Raw genomic sequence first — 12960 nt, 5'->3', positions numbered from 1 at the left:
GGGCCCGGTGGCGCCAGTGTCCGGCAGCCTCGCCTCTGTCAGTGCGCCCCAGGGTGGCTGTGGCTACAATGTAGCTGCCATCACCAGTGTGTGAATGTGTGCGTGAATGGGTGGATGACTGGATATGTAAAGTGCTTTGGGGTCCTTAGGGACTAGTAAAGCGCTATATAAATACAGGCCATTTACCATGAGAGATTTTTTTTTTAAACTAACTTGGAAAAATACCCGTTTTAAAAAATATCTGCAGCATCACATTAATGTAAACGTGCCTTCACTTCAGTCACAATCATGGTGTCAACGTATTAAAGTTGTTTGTCTCAAACTGACCTGTGACCAGCTTCACTCAGTGTGAGCTGTTGATTATTTCTCTTTGTTTATTAGTTGGATCTGCACACAGAGGTCAAGACTGATATTTTTTACATTTTGTATTTTTATAATGATAAACTGTGAAGTAAAAACTTTGCCCACAATCACAGTCTTCACCAGAGTAACATCAAAGCAGTAATCTTTAGCCTACTTCTTTGCCAAGTGTGCGCCATAGTAAATCCAGTTCACTGTGTATTTCTGCCTTACCCTTGTACATATTACCCCAGTCCCAAGTATACTTGTGTAGTTAATTCCCATGTGATCATTGTTATCACTGCCTACACTTAGTCACTGTTTCACTCCACCTGTATATAGCAACTGAACTCCACACCAGTGAGGTCTATACGGCTCACACCGTGACAAAGACTTCAACACTCCATCTAAATGCTGAAGTACTTTTTACTCTGACATTTACAGAAAGAACTGTTTGAAGAAACTTAATGTGCAGAGAGAAAATCTCCTGAACTCAACCTTTACTACAATCTCTGTGGACACGGGCAACTGGAGACCTGATGGTCCTGTTATACTTCTTTACAATCAGAGTCAACAGTAGAGAAATCTGACTGTGCTTCAGCACAACAAGAATAAAAAGCATTTCAAAAATGCTGCTGATGCACTTTAAATGTCGTCTGAGCAGAGAATCACTTTTGCTTTGCTGTGTAGTGTGGGACAGCACAAAAGCACTGAGGACTCTTTTGTTGGTATTTAGAGAATTCAGACAGCTCTGACCCTTCAATCTCACTTCACTCGGTCTAAAACATTTATAACGGATCATTTATTTTCCCATTATACTGCCTGTATCCACCCACTGAAAATGGACGTGGATGGTTCATTGACTGCAAGCAGGCTGGTTGCCATGTGTGCCAGAATAGGGAAGCAGGAGAAATCTAAAAAACCTGCAGATAGTGGCTTCAGTGACACTGTTCCTATCACTCAGTTTCACTTCAGCTCTTTGTATGTTGGCTGGTAGATGGTACAACAACAGCACAGACAGGAGTGGCCCACAGACTGACCACGTTTACTGTTTCTCTTCATTTATTGGTTGGTCTGCACAGGGACTACAGATGAGGCCAAATCTGATATTTTTACATTTTTGTAATTTTATAAACTGTGAAATAAAAACTTGATAAGGTTTCATTTGATCAGTGTTCTTCTTCTTCTGTGGTGTTTCTGATGCTTCTGATGTGTTTGGGGCTGAATGTGGGCTTCAGGAAAGTTCAATTTAAGATTTTTTTAAACTTCATAACATCACAGAGAATTAAAATTAGGACCAATTTAAAAAGTTTGACAGAAACTTTGGCATGTATGTCTACGCTTTGTTTCTGTCCTTTGGTTCATTAAATGCCTCACAGCCTGCAGAAACAAACTGTCTCACACATTAAAATGTGAATTTGTTTGCACACAGACAAAAACATCTTCCTCCTCTACACCGATGTAACAAGATAAATTGGATTACAACAGTTTGTGCTGCATATAAAAATAAATAAATCCCACTACATTCACTGTAACCTCATCAGTTAAAACTAACATCTTATGTTTAATAATTGAGAGTTATATTTGCTTTTACTGAAGTCAGTTTCTTTGTATAATAAGAATATTATCAGTGGTGCCTGGTGATGACCACACTGAGCTTTTCCCCCAAACTTACATAAATCATGTCCTGTTTTCCTGTGTGATCCTCGAGGCCTCAGAATAATCCTGCTGTGCAGCTCTCTGCTGTTGTCCTGTGAAAGCAGCAGATCCATAATGCAGACTTCTGTTTGTGTCGTTAGAAGCTCTGAATACTGGTTTATCACAGTCCACACAGAGCTGTTTAGAGTCCACTTCAGGAGTGACGGCTGCCACAGTGCCCTGCTTACCTGACCTCTGCTGGATTGTTGGTTCAGGCCACATAACACCAGGTTATCATGTCAGATCTTTATTTCACATGAACCCACAGAGACTTTAAATCAGCAGGAATCCAGATGAAGCCCTGAAACAGCAACATGACCTCATTGATGGGCAGCTAACTTGGTGTTGAGGAGTTTGCCTCAGGGCTCCTCTGCTCAGACGCCAGCATGCTGTCTCCAAACCAGGACAAAACATAGAAACCTGCCTGTGGCTGTGTATCCAGCGCTGGGCCACGGTATGTATGTAGTATGTGGGCAGGGTGAAATGTACTGTAGTACTCCTTTTCCCACTCCACAGGTTATCAGGTATGTTGGAGTTTCTCCACCTCAGTATCAGGCTCAGAGCTGCTGAATCCTGTCATAAAGGCCACCTGGTGAATAATTCCTCATATCCTGTATCTGATTGGTCTGTGGGAATGTGGTGATTTTAAAGTTTAAAGATCAGCAAATATCTGACCTCTCAGTTTTCTCCCTCTCTTTTCACACACGCAGTGTTTCAGATATTCATAAATACAATCTTCTGAATATTAGCTTCTGCTAAATAGGCTAAAAGTAAAGTCTGATGAAACTAAGTCTCTTTCTTTTTAGTAAAAGAACAAAAACAAACTTATCTGATAAGAGTAGTAGGAGGAGTTCATTCTCTCACACTTTCCATCCTGTTCATCCACTTTTCTGTTAGCCACGCCCCCACAGGTGAACCAGCAAATCACTGCCTCCGTTCTCACAAACGTCTGATCTGTGGCCGGTCAGACTTCATTCCACAGATGTGCTTTAACAAAGTGTGAAGCTGAACTCTGAGCTGTGACAGTGAAGCAGTGTGAGAGTGTCAGTAGATGATCAGCAGAGGAAAGTGAAGCTGCTGTGAGCTGATGTCCTGAAGGGCTTTTAAAGAGTCTCTGAGTTTGACAGGAACATGAAGATGTTTGTGGTGTTTGTGATCCTCCTGCACGGTAAGTACACCTTCCTCTCTCTGCTCTCATCATCAGCTTTTCTTTCATCTCTCTCTCTTTAATGTGTTGAAGTGCAGCAGGAGGAGATTTCCTTCAAACACTGGATTCTGATTCAGATCAAACAATACGACTGCTGGAAGTTTCAATAACTACGTACTTTATCAAAATCTTTCATAGTTTACCATGTTTCTGTTTTTCTCTTTGTTTATTAAGTTTAGTTCTCTCACACGTTTGGTTACAGTGTTGTACTGTGCAGTTTCAACCGGAGCGATTACTTCAATTTCTCTTTAACTCTTCACGCATTAGCTTTAATTAGCTTCATGAGTCATTTGTAGTCTGCCTACGTCAGTGTAGAAACATTTATACATACGCAAAATAAACTGTGCCCATTAGAAGCAGTTAGACACTGATAAGATTCAACTGGTTCAGACTTAAAACTAAACCTTTATTCTAGTCTTTGTGCACACGGGCAGCTGGAGACCTGATGGTTCAACAGTTGATCCTGTTACAGTTCAATAAAAGGCTAAATGTAACTTGTCTGTGGAAAGAGATTTATGTCAGGTCTGAGTGGCCCTGAGAGGCAGGATTAGAGGGTTAATGAGGTTCTGTCAGGTTTAACTCTGAGTTCAATGAAATGAAGTGATCCACTTCATACCAGTGTCAGAACTAGAGATCAAAGTTCTCTGGAAAACAGTGAATCTCCATCAACCTGCAAACAGCGAGAGCCTCTATGGTTTTTATATAGAGTCCACACTGACAAATTAAAGATGATTTATTTTTTATATGGAATATAGAGTCTTAATAACAGCATAATTCCTCCTCGTATTGATTTATTTTACATAAAATCAGCTTCCTTATTATTTTTCATCACTTTTGTTACTTGTTTGCTGTTGAAGAATTTAACTCTGCTGGGTCAGAGAGCGCGGTACCAGCTGCAGTCACAGTCGGGCGTCCCTCTGTGAGCTGTGATACTGACATCTGTTAACTCTGCGTCTGAATACACGATCACATAAACAGACATTCATGAGGTTATTGTTATTATTTGTAGACCAATGTTTTTGAGATATTCGCACACACATGCATTTTTCAGAAAAATGACTTCAACCAGTCAAACAGTTATTAATGTCCCTTATTGTTCAAAACAAAGTTACAGCAACATTTTTACAGATTAAACTAAAATGATTCTCCTTTATTGAAGTTTACCTGCAAACATCAATAATCTAAATTCATTGCTGCCATTAAGTAATAGAAGAAAGCAACAGCAATAATTATTATTATAATAATAATACGTTTAATATGAAATATTTGAATAATTTAACATACGCTGAATCCAGTTTTAAAGTATGAACATAGATAAAAAAGTTTCAGTCCCACACGGGTGGTGGGTAAATTAAATACGTTATTTATTTAAGCTGTTAAACCCACAAACCAAAGAAAAAAACATCTGTGAATCCAACTTTTGGTTTTTCTTTCTCTTATCTGCACGCGAGGTTTAGGTGACGTCACGGTTAGTGTGTGTAGCCAAAAATCACATCTGAACAAACAATTCTGTTCATTTCATTCATAGTTTCACTTTCAGCTGCACAACCCTCACAGCTGGATTTTGCCTCAGGTCAAAATAATCAAAAACGAAAATACAAACATGCTTCTAGTTAATATAGATATATCAATAAAATCTCCACCAGACACCACTCACTGGTTTCTTGACTTTGATTTCTGTGAATCTTCAGTGTTAACATTTTGACCACTGCTGTGTTGTCTTTTTGTCTTTTCTTTTGTTCTTTGAGGCAGAACCCACATTACTGCGCCACACATGTAGCCTCCACAGCTTTAAGTTATTACACTAGAGTTCATCAAACAGAGTCAACAGTAGAGAAATCTGACTGTGCTTCAGCACAACAAGAATAAAAAGCATTTCAAAAATGCTGCTGATGCACTTTAAATGTCGTCTGAGCAGAGAATCACTTTTGCTTTGCTGTGAACTGTACAGCACAAAAGCACTGAGGACTCTTTTGTTGGTATTTAGAGAATTCAGACAGCTCTGACCCTTCAATCTCACTTCACTCAGTGTAAAACATTTATAACGGATCATTTATTTTCCCATTATACTGCCTGCCCACTGAAAATGGATGTGGATGGTTCATTGACTGCAAGCAGGCTGGTTGACATGTGTGCCAGAATAGGGAAGCAGCAGCGTTCACCAGGAGAAATCTAAAAAACCTGCAAATAGTGGCTTCAGTGACACTGTTCCTGTCACTCAGTTTCACTTCAGCTCTTTGTATGTTGGCTGGTAGATGGTACAACAACAGCACAGACAGGAGTGGCCCACAGACTGACCACTGCCTCCATCTGACAACAGAGCTCTCTGCTGGTGTCAGAATCATTGTGCAGTAAATAAAAGTGACACTTTGACTGAACTCCCAGGAGTCAGAGTTCTGTAGATGAAGCACTCCAGTGTTATCCAACGTGAAACAAGGTGTAGTTGCCTCTGTCTGAATGTTATCATGGAAAACGGACTGGTTCTTATATACCACTTTTTAAACCTTTAAGTGCCTCAGTCACTTATTCATACAAGTATGAGTGTTTTCTATCAAACATTTGCACTCCGACAGATCACACATCACAGAGTAACTTGGGGTTAGTATCTTGCCTCCCCAGACTGGAGCAGCCCACAACAAACCAACAACATTCACTTGATTTGTGTTCCAGTTTCCCAGCATGCTCTGGCTGTGGTGGTGGAGGTGAATGAGGGAGAAAGGTCTGTCCTGCTGCCCTGTCTGTACTCAGGTTCTACACCTGAGGACAATCCCACAGTGACGTGGACTTGCAGTGACCTCGATCCCAAATCTGTACACTTACGAAGAGCAGGAGGAGATGATCTTAGAGGACAAAACCAGCGTTACAGAGAACGTACATCAATGAATCGTTACGCCCTAATCACAAAGGACTTCAGCCTCACGCTGAGGAAACCCACAAAGACTGACAGCGGCAACTACACCTGCTCCATCAGCAATGGAAGACAAGAACGGAGACTCAGAGACATCCAGCTGAAGGTCAAAGGTCAGCAAAAACTTCAACAACTGCTGTAATTACTGGTCATAAGTCAGTACTGTATACAAAGTTCAGAGGTCAAACTAAAAAAACTATTTCCATCGTTTTTGTTCAGCTTCTGGTCAGAGGCGAGTTCATGTCAGGGAGGTCACCACACACATGTCTGTACATATATTTATAACTGCTAGCTGACTTTTTACACATCACTCAACATGAAACGAAAAGACCCAGAGAGTAGGGCTGGGCCGTATCATACCCTTCACGGTAATAACCGTATGATGTTGGGCAATGATAAGAAAATGAAATATCGCGATAGAATATGGGTAAAACGCGCATGCGCAGTGCCTTTGTTTTCATACGCACATGGCGGAAAAAGCATGGCAGAGAATGAGGAGGGCGAAAGCGGATCGTTGAATGAAACGGATGAACCAGAACTGGTTTGTAAAAATGCTGCAGCTTCAGTGGTGTGGAACTGGTTTGGCTTTCATCCGTCAGATACACAACAAAGCACTATTTTTGGTAGAGCATGCTAGCGGGCCGTCGTTATTACCGTGTTTTTTGGAAAATACGGCGCACTTAAAATCGATCCTTTGATATTTCTGAAAGTCGACAGTGCCCCTTATAATCCCGTGTGCCTTATGTTTGAATTCTGGTTGTGTTCACTGACCTCAAAACGATTTTCTGTGGTACACGGCGCTCAAAAATCTGTCAAATGTTTTAGTACGACTTTGCTAAGCTACGAACCCGCACCGCTTGATGGATTGTCGGAGCATTACGGCTATTGTAAGCAGGGTGATACGTACTGTGCTTCAGCATAATAATACCGTATTGTGTGTGTATAACCTGTTTTTAAGTTTTGTGGATATTATACATGGTTATGCTGAGGATATGTCGGCCAGTTTCCACTGGAAATGCCTTTTGGTTAAACTGTCAGCGAGGAATTTGCACTGTTAAATTTTTATATAACTTTAATGCACATAAAAAAACAGCTGCTTATTTAAGTGAAAATACATTGATGGTTTTCTTTTGTTGCACTACTAAAGTTGTGGAATTGTAAAGTATTTTGTCTAGTGTCAATTATATCGTCAGTTATTGCAAATTTTCAAATGTATATCATGATAAATATTTTTGGCCATATCGCCCTGCTTTACCAGAGAATATTATTAATGTTTGGTGGACAGCGTCAGAGGTCAGGATTGTGCTTCAGTTACCATCAGTATTACTATAGTATAGTCCTATAGTTGATACTGCGGTTTCTTGTCCTCTCAGACCAGCAGGTGGACGTGAAGGTGAGGGAAGGGTCAGAGTCTGTCATCCTGCCCTGCAAAACAACACCTGACCTGCCTGAGGCCACCAGAGTGGAGTGGACTCGCTCTGACCTCGGACTCATGATGGTCCACGTGTATGCAAACAGGAATGATGAAGTCATGACTCAGGATGAAGTTTACAGAGACCGAACGATGACGAATGAAGACCTGCTGAGAACTGGAGACCTCAGTCTGACCCTGAAACACCCCACAGAGAGAGACAGTGGAGGATACATTTGCACCATCTACAGAGACAAAGACATCCTGACACAGAAAGTAGTGCTGCAGGTCAAAGGTCAGTGCTGGAGATCTAAGTACAGGTCAGAGGTCAATATTGTGGAAAGAGGTCAGAGATCAGAAGTCACATTTTTTAATGTTTCTCCACAGAACCATTTCCATCCTGGGCCACAGCTGTCCTGGTTCTCCTGGTTCTTCTTGTGGTTTCTGGAGGTCTCACATATTATTTCCGGCACTATTTCATGAAAGGTGAGTGTCTCCTTCTACACTACCCATAATGCCGATGGTTAGCAGGTGTCCTCTGGTGGCTCCTTGACTGCGGCTCACACAAACTTGTTCCAGAAGCTGAAAGAGTTGAGAGTTACAAACAGCTGATACAGAGAGCTGAAGAGAAACTTCCAGGTTTGTTCCAGAAGTCAGAAAACCTCCTTCAGACTCAGTCATTGATCAGTGAAACAGCTCCACAACATGACTTTACTAAACAGTGTGTGTGCTTCACTGCATTGATCTGACACAGAGGCTGCATGTGGACAAGCTGTTCTTCTTCTGTGGTGGTAAACAGCAGCTGACATGGAAACATGTGCTGACAGTAAATGTTGCAGCAGCTTCAGTAAATGTTCCTCCTTGAGTTGTGCTCAGTCATGTGGTGGAAAGCTTCAGATGTTCAGACACATGAGATCTTCATGGTTTCTGTGCTGATGTGTGTGAGACATGGCCGACTGTGGAGGCTCAGTCTGTCTGTTCTTCTTCATCCAACATGTCTGCAGCACTTTACAGGACACTGCAGACTAGTTACCAAAGAACGAGTCAGGAACACATCAGGAACAAACTGAGACACAATCTGACTGAGACTAGAAGACAAGGAGGGACAGGGAGGTCATGTGACCACCACAGCTGCTGCTGATGTCATCATGTTGTGCTTTGTCGTCCTCTCAGGTTACAAGGTGAAGGTGGATTCAGGGGTGGAGTCTGTCCAGCTGCCCTGCAAAGCTATAGTCAGATTCCTCCAAGACACTAGAGTGGAGTGGAAGGACAGAGATGGCAGGAAGGTCCATGTGTATGAGAATGGACGTGACCAGCGTGGAGAACAGCACCGGTTTTACAGAGGACGAACAGAGATGAAGAGAAACCTGCTGAAATTTGGAAACTTCAGTCTGACCCTGAAACTTCCCACAGATGACGACAGCTCCACCTACACCTGCACCATCAGCAGGAAGGGAAACTTGCTGAAGAAGAAAGGAGTGGAGCTCCGTGTCAGAGGTCTGAACATAGTTTCATACAATAAACATATTTTATATTTGACACTATTTCCTCTCCATACTTCAGCCTCTTGGCCAGTTTAGGTTCTCAGTGGTTTAGAAAGGCAGAGCTTATTGATCAGCAGCAGACTGGATGAAATAAATCATCATAAAACTGAATGATCGTTTATCAGCTCACTGATGGATTGTATAGATTATTTTGTATTTCTGTAAGTAGAGCTGCAGAGTTCATGAAAAAATAAATTTTGTCATAGACAAACCTGATTTGGTTTGGATTGACTGTCTCTCTGCTGCTGATTGAACAGAAATAAAACAAAGGAACTGTTTATGTTCAGTGGGGCAGTTGGACATGTTTCAGACTGGAACCTGTCATTGCAAATATTTAATTTGAACCAGTCAAAACATGCTCAGAGTTGCTTCAGTCTGTACAACTCATGTTGTGTTTGTTGTCCTCTCAGTCCCCCAGCTGGAGGTGGATTCAAGGGAGGAGTCTTTTCTGCTGCCCTGCAAAACTACCATAAACCTGCCTGAAGTTGCTAAAGTGGAGTGGAAGACCAGATTCAACAGGAAGGTCCACGTGTATGAGATCAGATCTGACCAGCTTCAAGATCAGGACCACCGTTACAGAGGACGAACGAAGATGAATGAAGACCGGCTGAGAACTGGAGACCTCAGTCTGACCCTGAAACACCCCACAGACTGGGACACAGACACCTACACCTGCACCACCTACAGCAGGGAGGGAAACATCCTGATGAAGAAGCAAGTGGAGCTGAAAGTCAAAGGTCAGTGCTGTTTTGTGTGTGTGAGCTGCAGACGCCATTGAAACTTGAGAAAGTGTAATAACTCCAGCTGTACATATCTTATCCATTTTACACAGTAATTGCTCGCCAATGGTTGTATTCATAGTTTAACAGTTCCTCTTAGTATTCAACATCATTTATCATAGATCACAACAATGTAGTGGTCACAGACCTTTAGGTCCTACTGACCAACAACACCTGATGGTAATTAAATGTGCCTACCTTAAAAACTGTGCCATAAAGACATATCATAGTGTAAAAACAGAGGCACACAAACATAAATGGCTCCTAAAGCCCGGCCCCTTATTGTAAAAGCCACAAGACTTGACAATTCTAATTATAAAGAAAATAAGAAGCTACTAATAAAGTCTAGTTTAGACACACAAAACCAAACCAAAGCCCTCTGCAGAAGAATCTTTAAAAAAAAAATTATATCTCCAGGTTTTAGATTTTGATCTGCTTCTGTCCTTCAGCTTTCTCCACAACTCTGAAAACCTGCTGCTGCTACAACTCATGTTGTGTTTGTTGTCCTCTCAGTCTGCTGTGAGGAGTTAGAGGAGGAGGTGGAGTCTGTCGAGCTGCCGTTCAAAACCTCAGAAAACTTGCCTGAAGATGCTGAAGTGGTGTGGAGAGACAGCAATGACAGGAAGGTCCACGTGTATAAGAACGGCTCTGACCAGCCTGGAGAACAGCACCAGCTTTACAGAGACCGAACGAAGATGAACGAAGACCTGCTGAGAACTGGAAACCTCAGTCTGACCCTGAAATACCCCACAGATGGAGACAAAGGAGGATACAGCTGTAGAGTCTATGGGGAGATCCAGAGATACAAAAGAGTGCTGCTCAGAGTCAAAGGTTTGTGTGGTTTCCATGTGGTGGGGTGCGAGGCAAATACTGATGTACATAGTGAAATCCACGTCATCATTAACTGTGAAGAACAGCTTGCTCTAAACTGGAACAAATTACAGAGAAATGGACCAACAGTGAGGTCCAAGCTTTGTTAGAGATCCAGGCCTGTGCACACACACAGTGTAAACACAGTGAAACTACAGAGTACTGTGAGGAGGTACAAAAGCTCCTCCTTCTGTTCTACTCAGGAACCCACTGCTGCTGTCTGTACAGCTCATCTTTTGTTTGTCGTCCTCTCAGACTGTCAGGTGGAGGAGGGTGAGGGGGCGGAGTCTGTCCAGCTGCCATTTAAAACAACAGCAAACCTGCCTGGAGATACCAAGGTGCAGTGGAAGGTCAGTGGTGATAAAATGGTCCATGTGTATGAGAACGGCTCTGACCAGCCTCACAAACAGCACCAGGATTACAAAGACCGAACGGAGATGAAGGAAGACCTGCTGAAAACTGGAGACCTCAGTCTGACCCTGAAACAGCCCACAGAGAGAGACAGTGGAGAGTACAGATGTGAAGTCGACGGGGAGGTCAAGAGAAACAAAACAGTGCACCTCAAAGTCAAAGGTTTGCTTGTGTCTCTGTGTGTGTACATGTTTTGACATCTTTGTGAGGACACAAACCTGGCATGCTACAATACTTGTGGGGTCTAACGGTCACTTGTGGGGACAAAATGCCCATTTCGATGAGTTCGAAGGCATTTTTGAGTCTCAAATTGTGGTTTAAGTGTCAGTGTAGCGGCAATCTTCAGTCCTTCGTTTCCGCTTCTGCAGGACAAAAATCTTCTGACTCGTGCTTTTCTAACATAGTTTGTATGTCACTGAAACTGAAAACTGCAAAACAAATATCTCCAGTTCGACCCCAGTTTGTATTTTCCTGATATTATACCAAAAACAACTATAAACAGCAACGGTTAGAAAACTGTTGCTCCTGATTACTTGTCTAACCTTTCATCAACACGGCAGCTCAATACGACCACGTTTACGACACCTACCAACACTTTAAAACCACACAACAGATGAACAAATCAGAACAAATTTACAGAGCATAATATATCAGATTACAACATAAAATAACCAAGATTAAAATTAGAAACAGTGGTTGGGTTTAGGGTTAGGACTTCATTTTTGATGTTTAGGGTAAGCAGCTTGGGAAAGCATTATGTCAGTGACATGTCCCCACAAGGATGTAAATACATACAAACGTGTGTGTGTGTGTGTGTGTGTGTGTCTGACTGTGTTGTGTCTCCTCTGCAGGGAGAGTTCAGGTCCAGGATCAAACAGGGGACATCAGGAACAGAAGCAGCTCCATTGATCCGACTCCTCTGATGGCTGATCAATCAGTTTGATCTGTGTGTTCTTTGATTATTGATCAGTGATGTCAGAGTGGAGTCAGTGTGATGTTGTTGTTGTGTGTTTGAGACTTTTAGTGTCCATGAAGGTCTCTGCTGCCGTAGATCCTCTGAACTGTGACAGAGGTCTCACTCTGGAGGAAACTCTCAGCACTTTCCAGCAGCTCCTCCATCATGGAGGACGTTCCCTCACTGTAACAGGTGGAGGAGAGAGGAGAGGAAGCACAGGTGGATCCTCTGAGGAAGACATTATTCTGTTAAATGAGAGGAAACAAAGATATGATTGCTTCGTCTCAGTCCAATCGATCTGTTTTCATGTGTACCTCAGTGTGATTGTTTATGTTTATCTTTTGTATATTGTACAGAGTCGTGTGATCTGCCCCGGCATGACAAATGTAAATAATTTTATTGTAATGAGGCAGGTGTAGTTCTCTTATATTTATATTAATCTGTTCAGTGAACAGAATAAAAATGCCCTCTTTGATCTACTGTGGTTCTTCTTCTGTGGTGTTTCTGATGGAGCAGCTGCTCCTGATGTTTGAGGATGAGACCAGAGTTCCTACAGCTTCAGGTCAGAGAGACTGAAGCTCTCCAAGTGCTTTCTAATTGGAGATAAAGTATTTGAATTTCAGGAACAGGGCCATTCCTCCAATCAAGCATCTTCCAGTTCCTTTCTATATATAATCCCCCAGTTCTACAAGCTGTTCATTCTCATTTTCATGCCCGTCCACCCTTCCTTTTTTCACTTCTTTAACTTTCTCCCTTACAATTAGTAATTGGGAATCTTCAGGGGCGAGGCCTTCCCCAATCCACAGCTCACTTCATGTTTAAGCCATTCACCTTCATG

At 42.2% G+C, this 12960-nt stretch overlaps 3 protein-coding genes across 3 annotated transcripts in view; all 3 read left to right on the top strand.

Annotated features, from left to right (window-relative positions):
• LOC308405286 (butyrophilin-like protein 2) overlaps positions 1–9838 on the top strand; it is a 78031-nt gene extending 68193 nt beyond the window's left edge. Inside the window, exons 4-5 of the mRNA XM_080895804.1 lie at positions 7951–8049; positions 8737–9838. Coding sequence (XP_080751930.1) covers positions 7951–8049; positions 8737–9143 — 506 coding nt within the window. The 3' untranslated portion in view covers positions 9144–9838. The remainder of the gene's footprint in view (positions 1–7950; positions 8050–8736) is intronic.
• LOC308400489 (uncharacterized protein) lies at positions 3031–7914 on the top strand (the record flags this gene model as incomplete). The annotated part of the gene is made up of 3 exons (XM_080888226.1): positions 3031–3205; positions 5915–6265; positions 7526–7914. Coding segments are annotated over exons 1-3 (777 nt in total), but the record flags the coding sequence as incomplete, so codon positions are not given.
• On the top strand, positions 9409–12705 carry LOC308409610 (uncharacterized protein; the record flags this gene model as incomplete). The annotated part of the gene is made up of 6 exons (XM_080902487.1): positions 9409–9427; positions 9518–9679; positions 9758–9844; positions 10400–10717; positions 11012–11329; positions 12019–12705. The coding sequence occupies 6 exons, from the start codon at positions 9409–9411 to the stop codon at positions 12108–12110; spliced, it is 996 nt and encodes a 331-aa protein (XP_080758613.1). The 3' UTR covers positions 12111–12705.
• Positions 12706–12960: the final 255 nt, after the last annotated feature.

The sequence above is a fragment of the Rhamphochromis sp. 'chilingali' genome, assembly GCF_963969265.1.
Source record: "Rhamphochromis sp. 'chilingali' genome assembly, chromosome: 1".
NCBI lineage: Eukaryota > Metazoa > Chordata > Actinopteri > Cichliformes > Cichlidae > Rhamphochromis > Rhamphochromis sp. 'chilingali'.
Note: the sequence above shows the minus strand (reverse complement) of the source record. Positions and strands in the feature narration are given on the sequence as shown.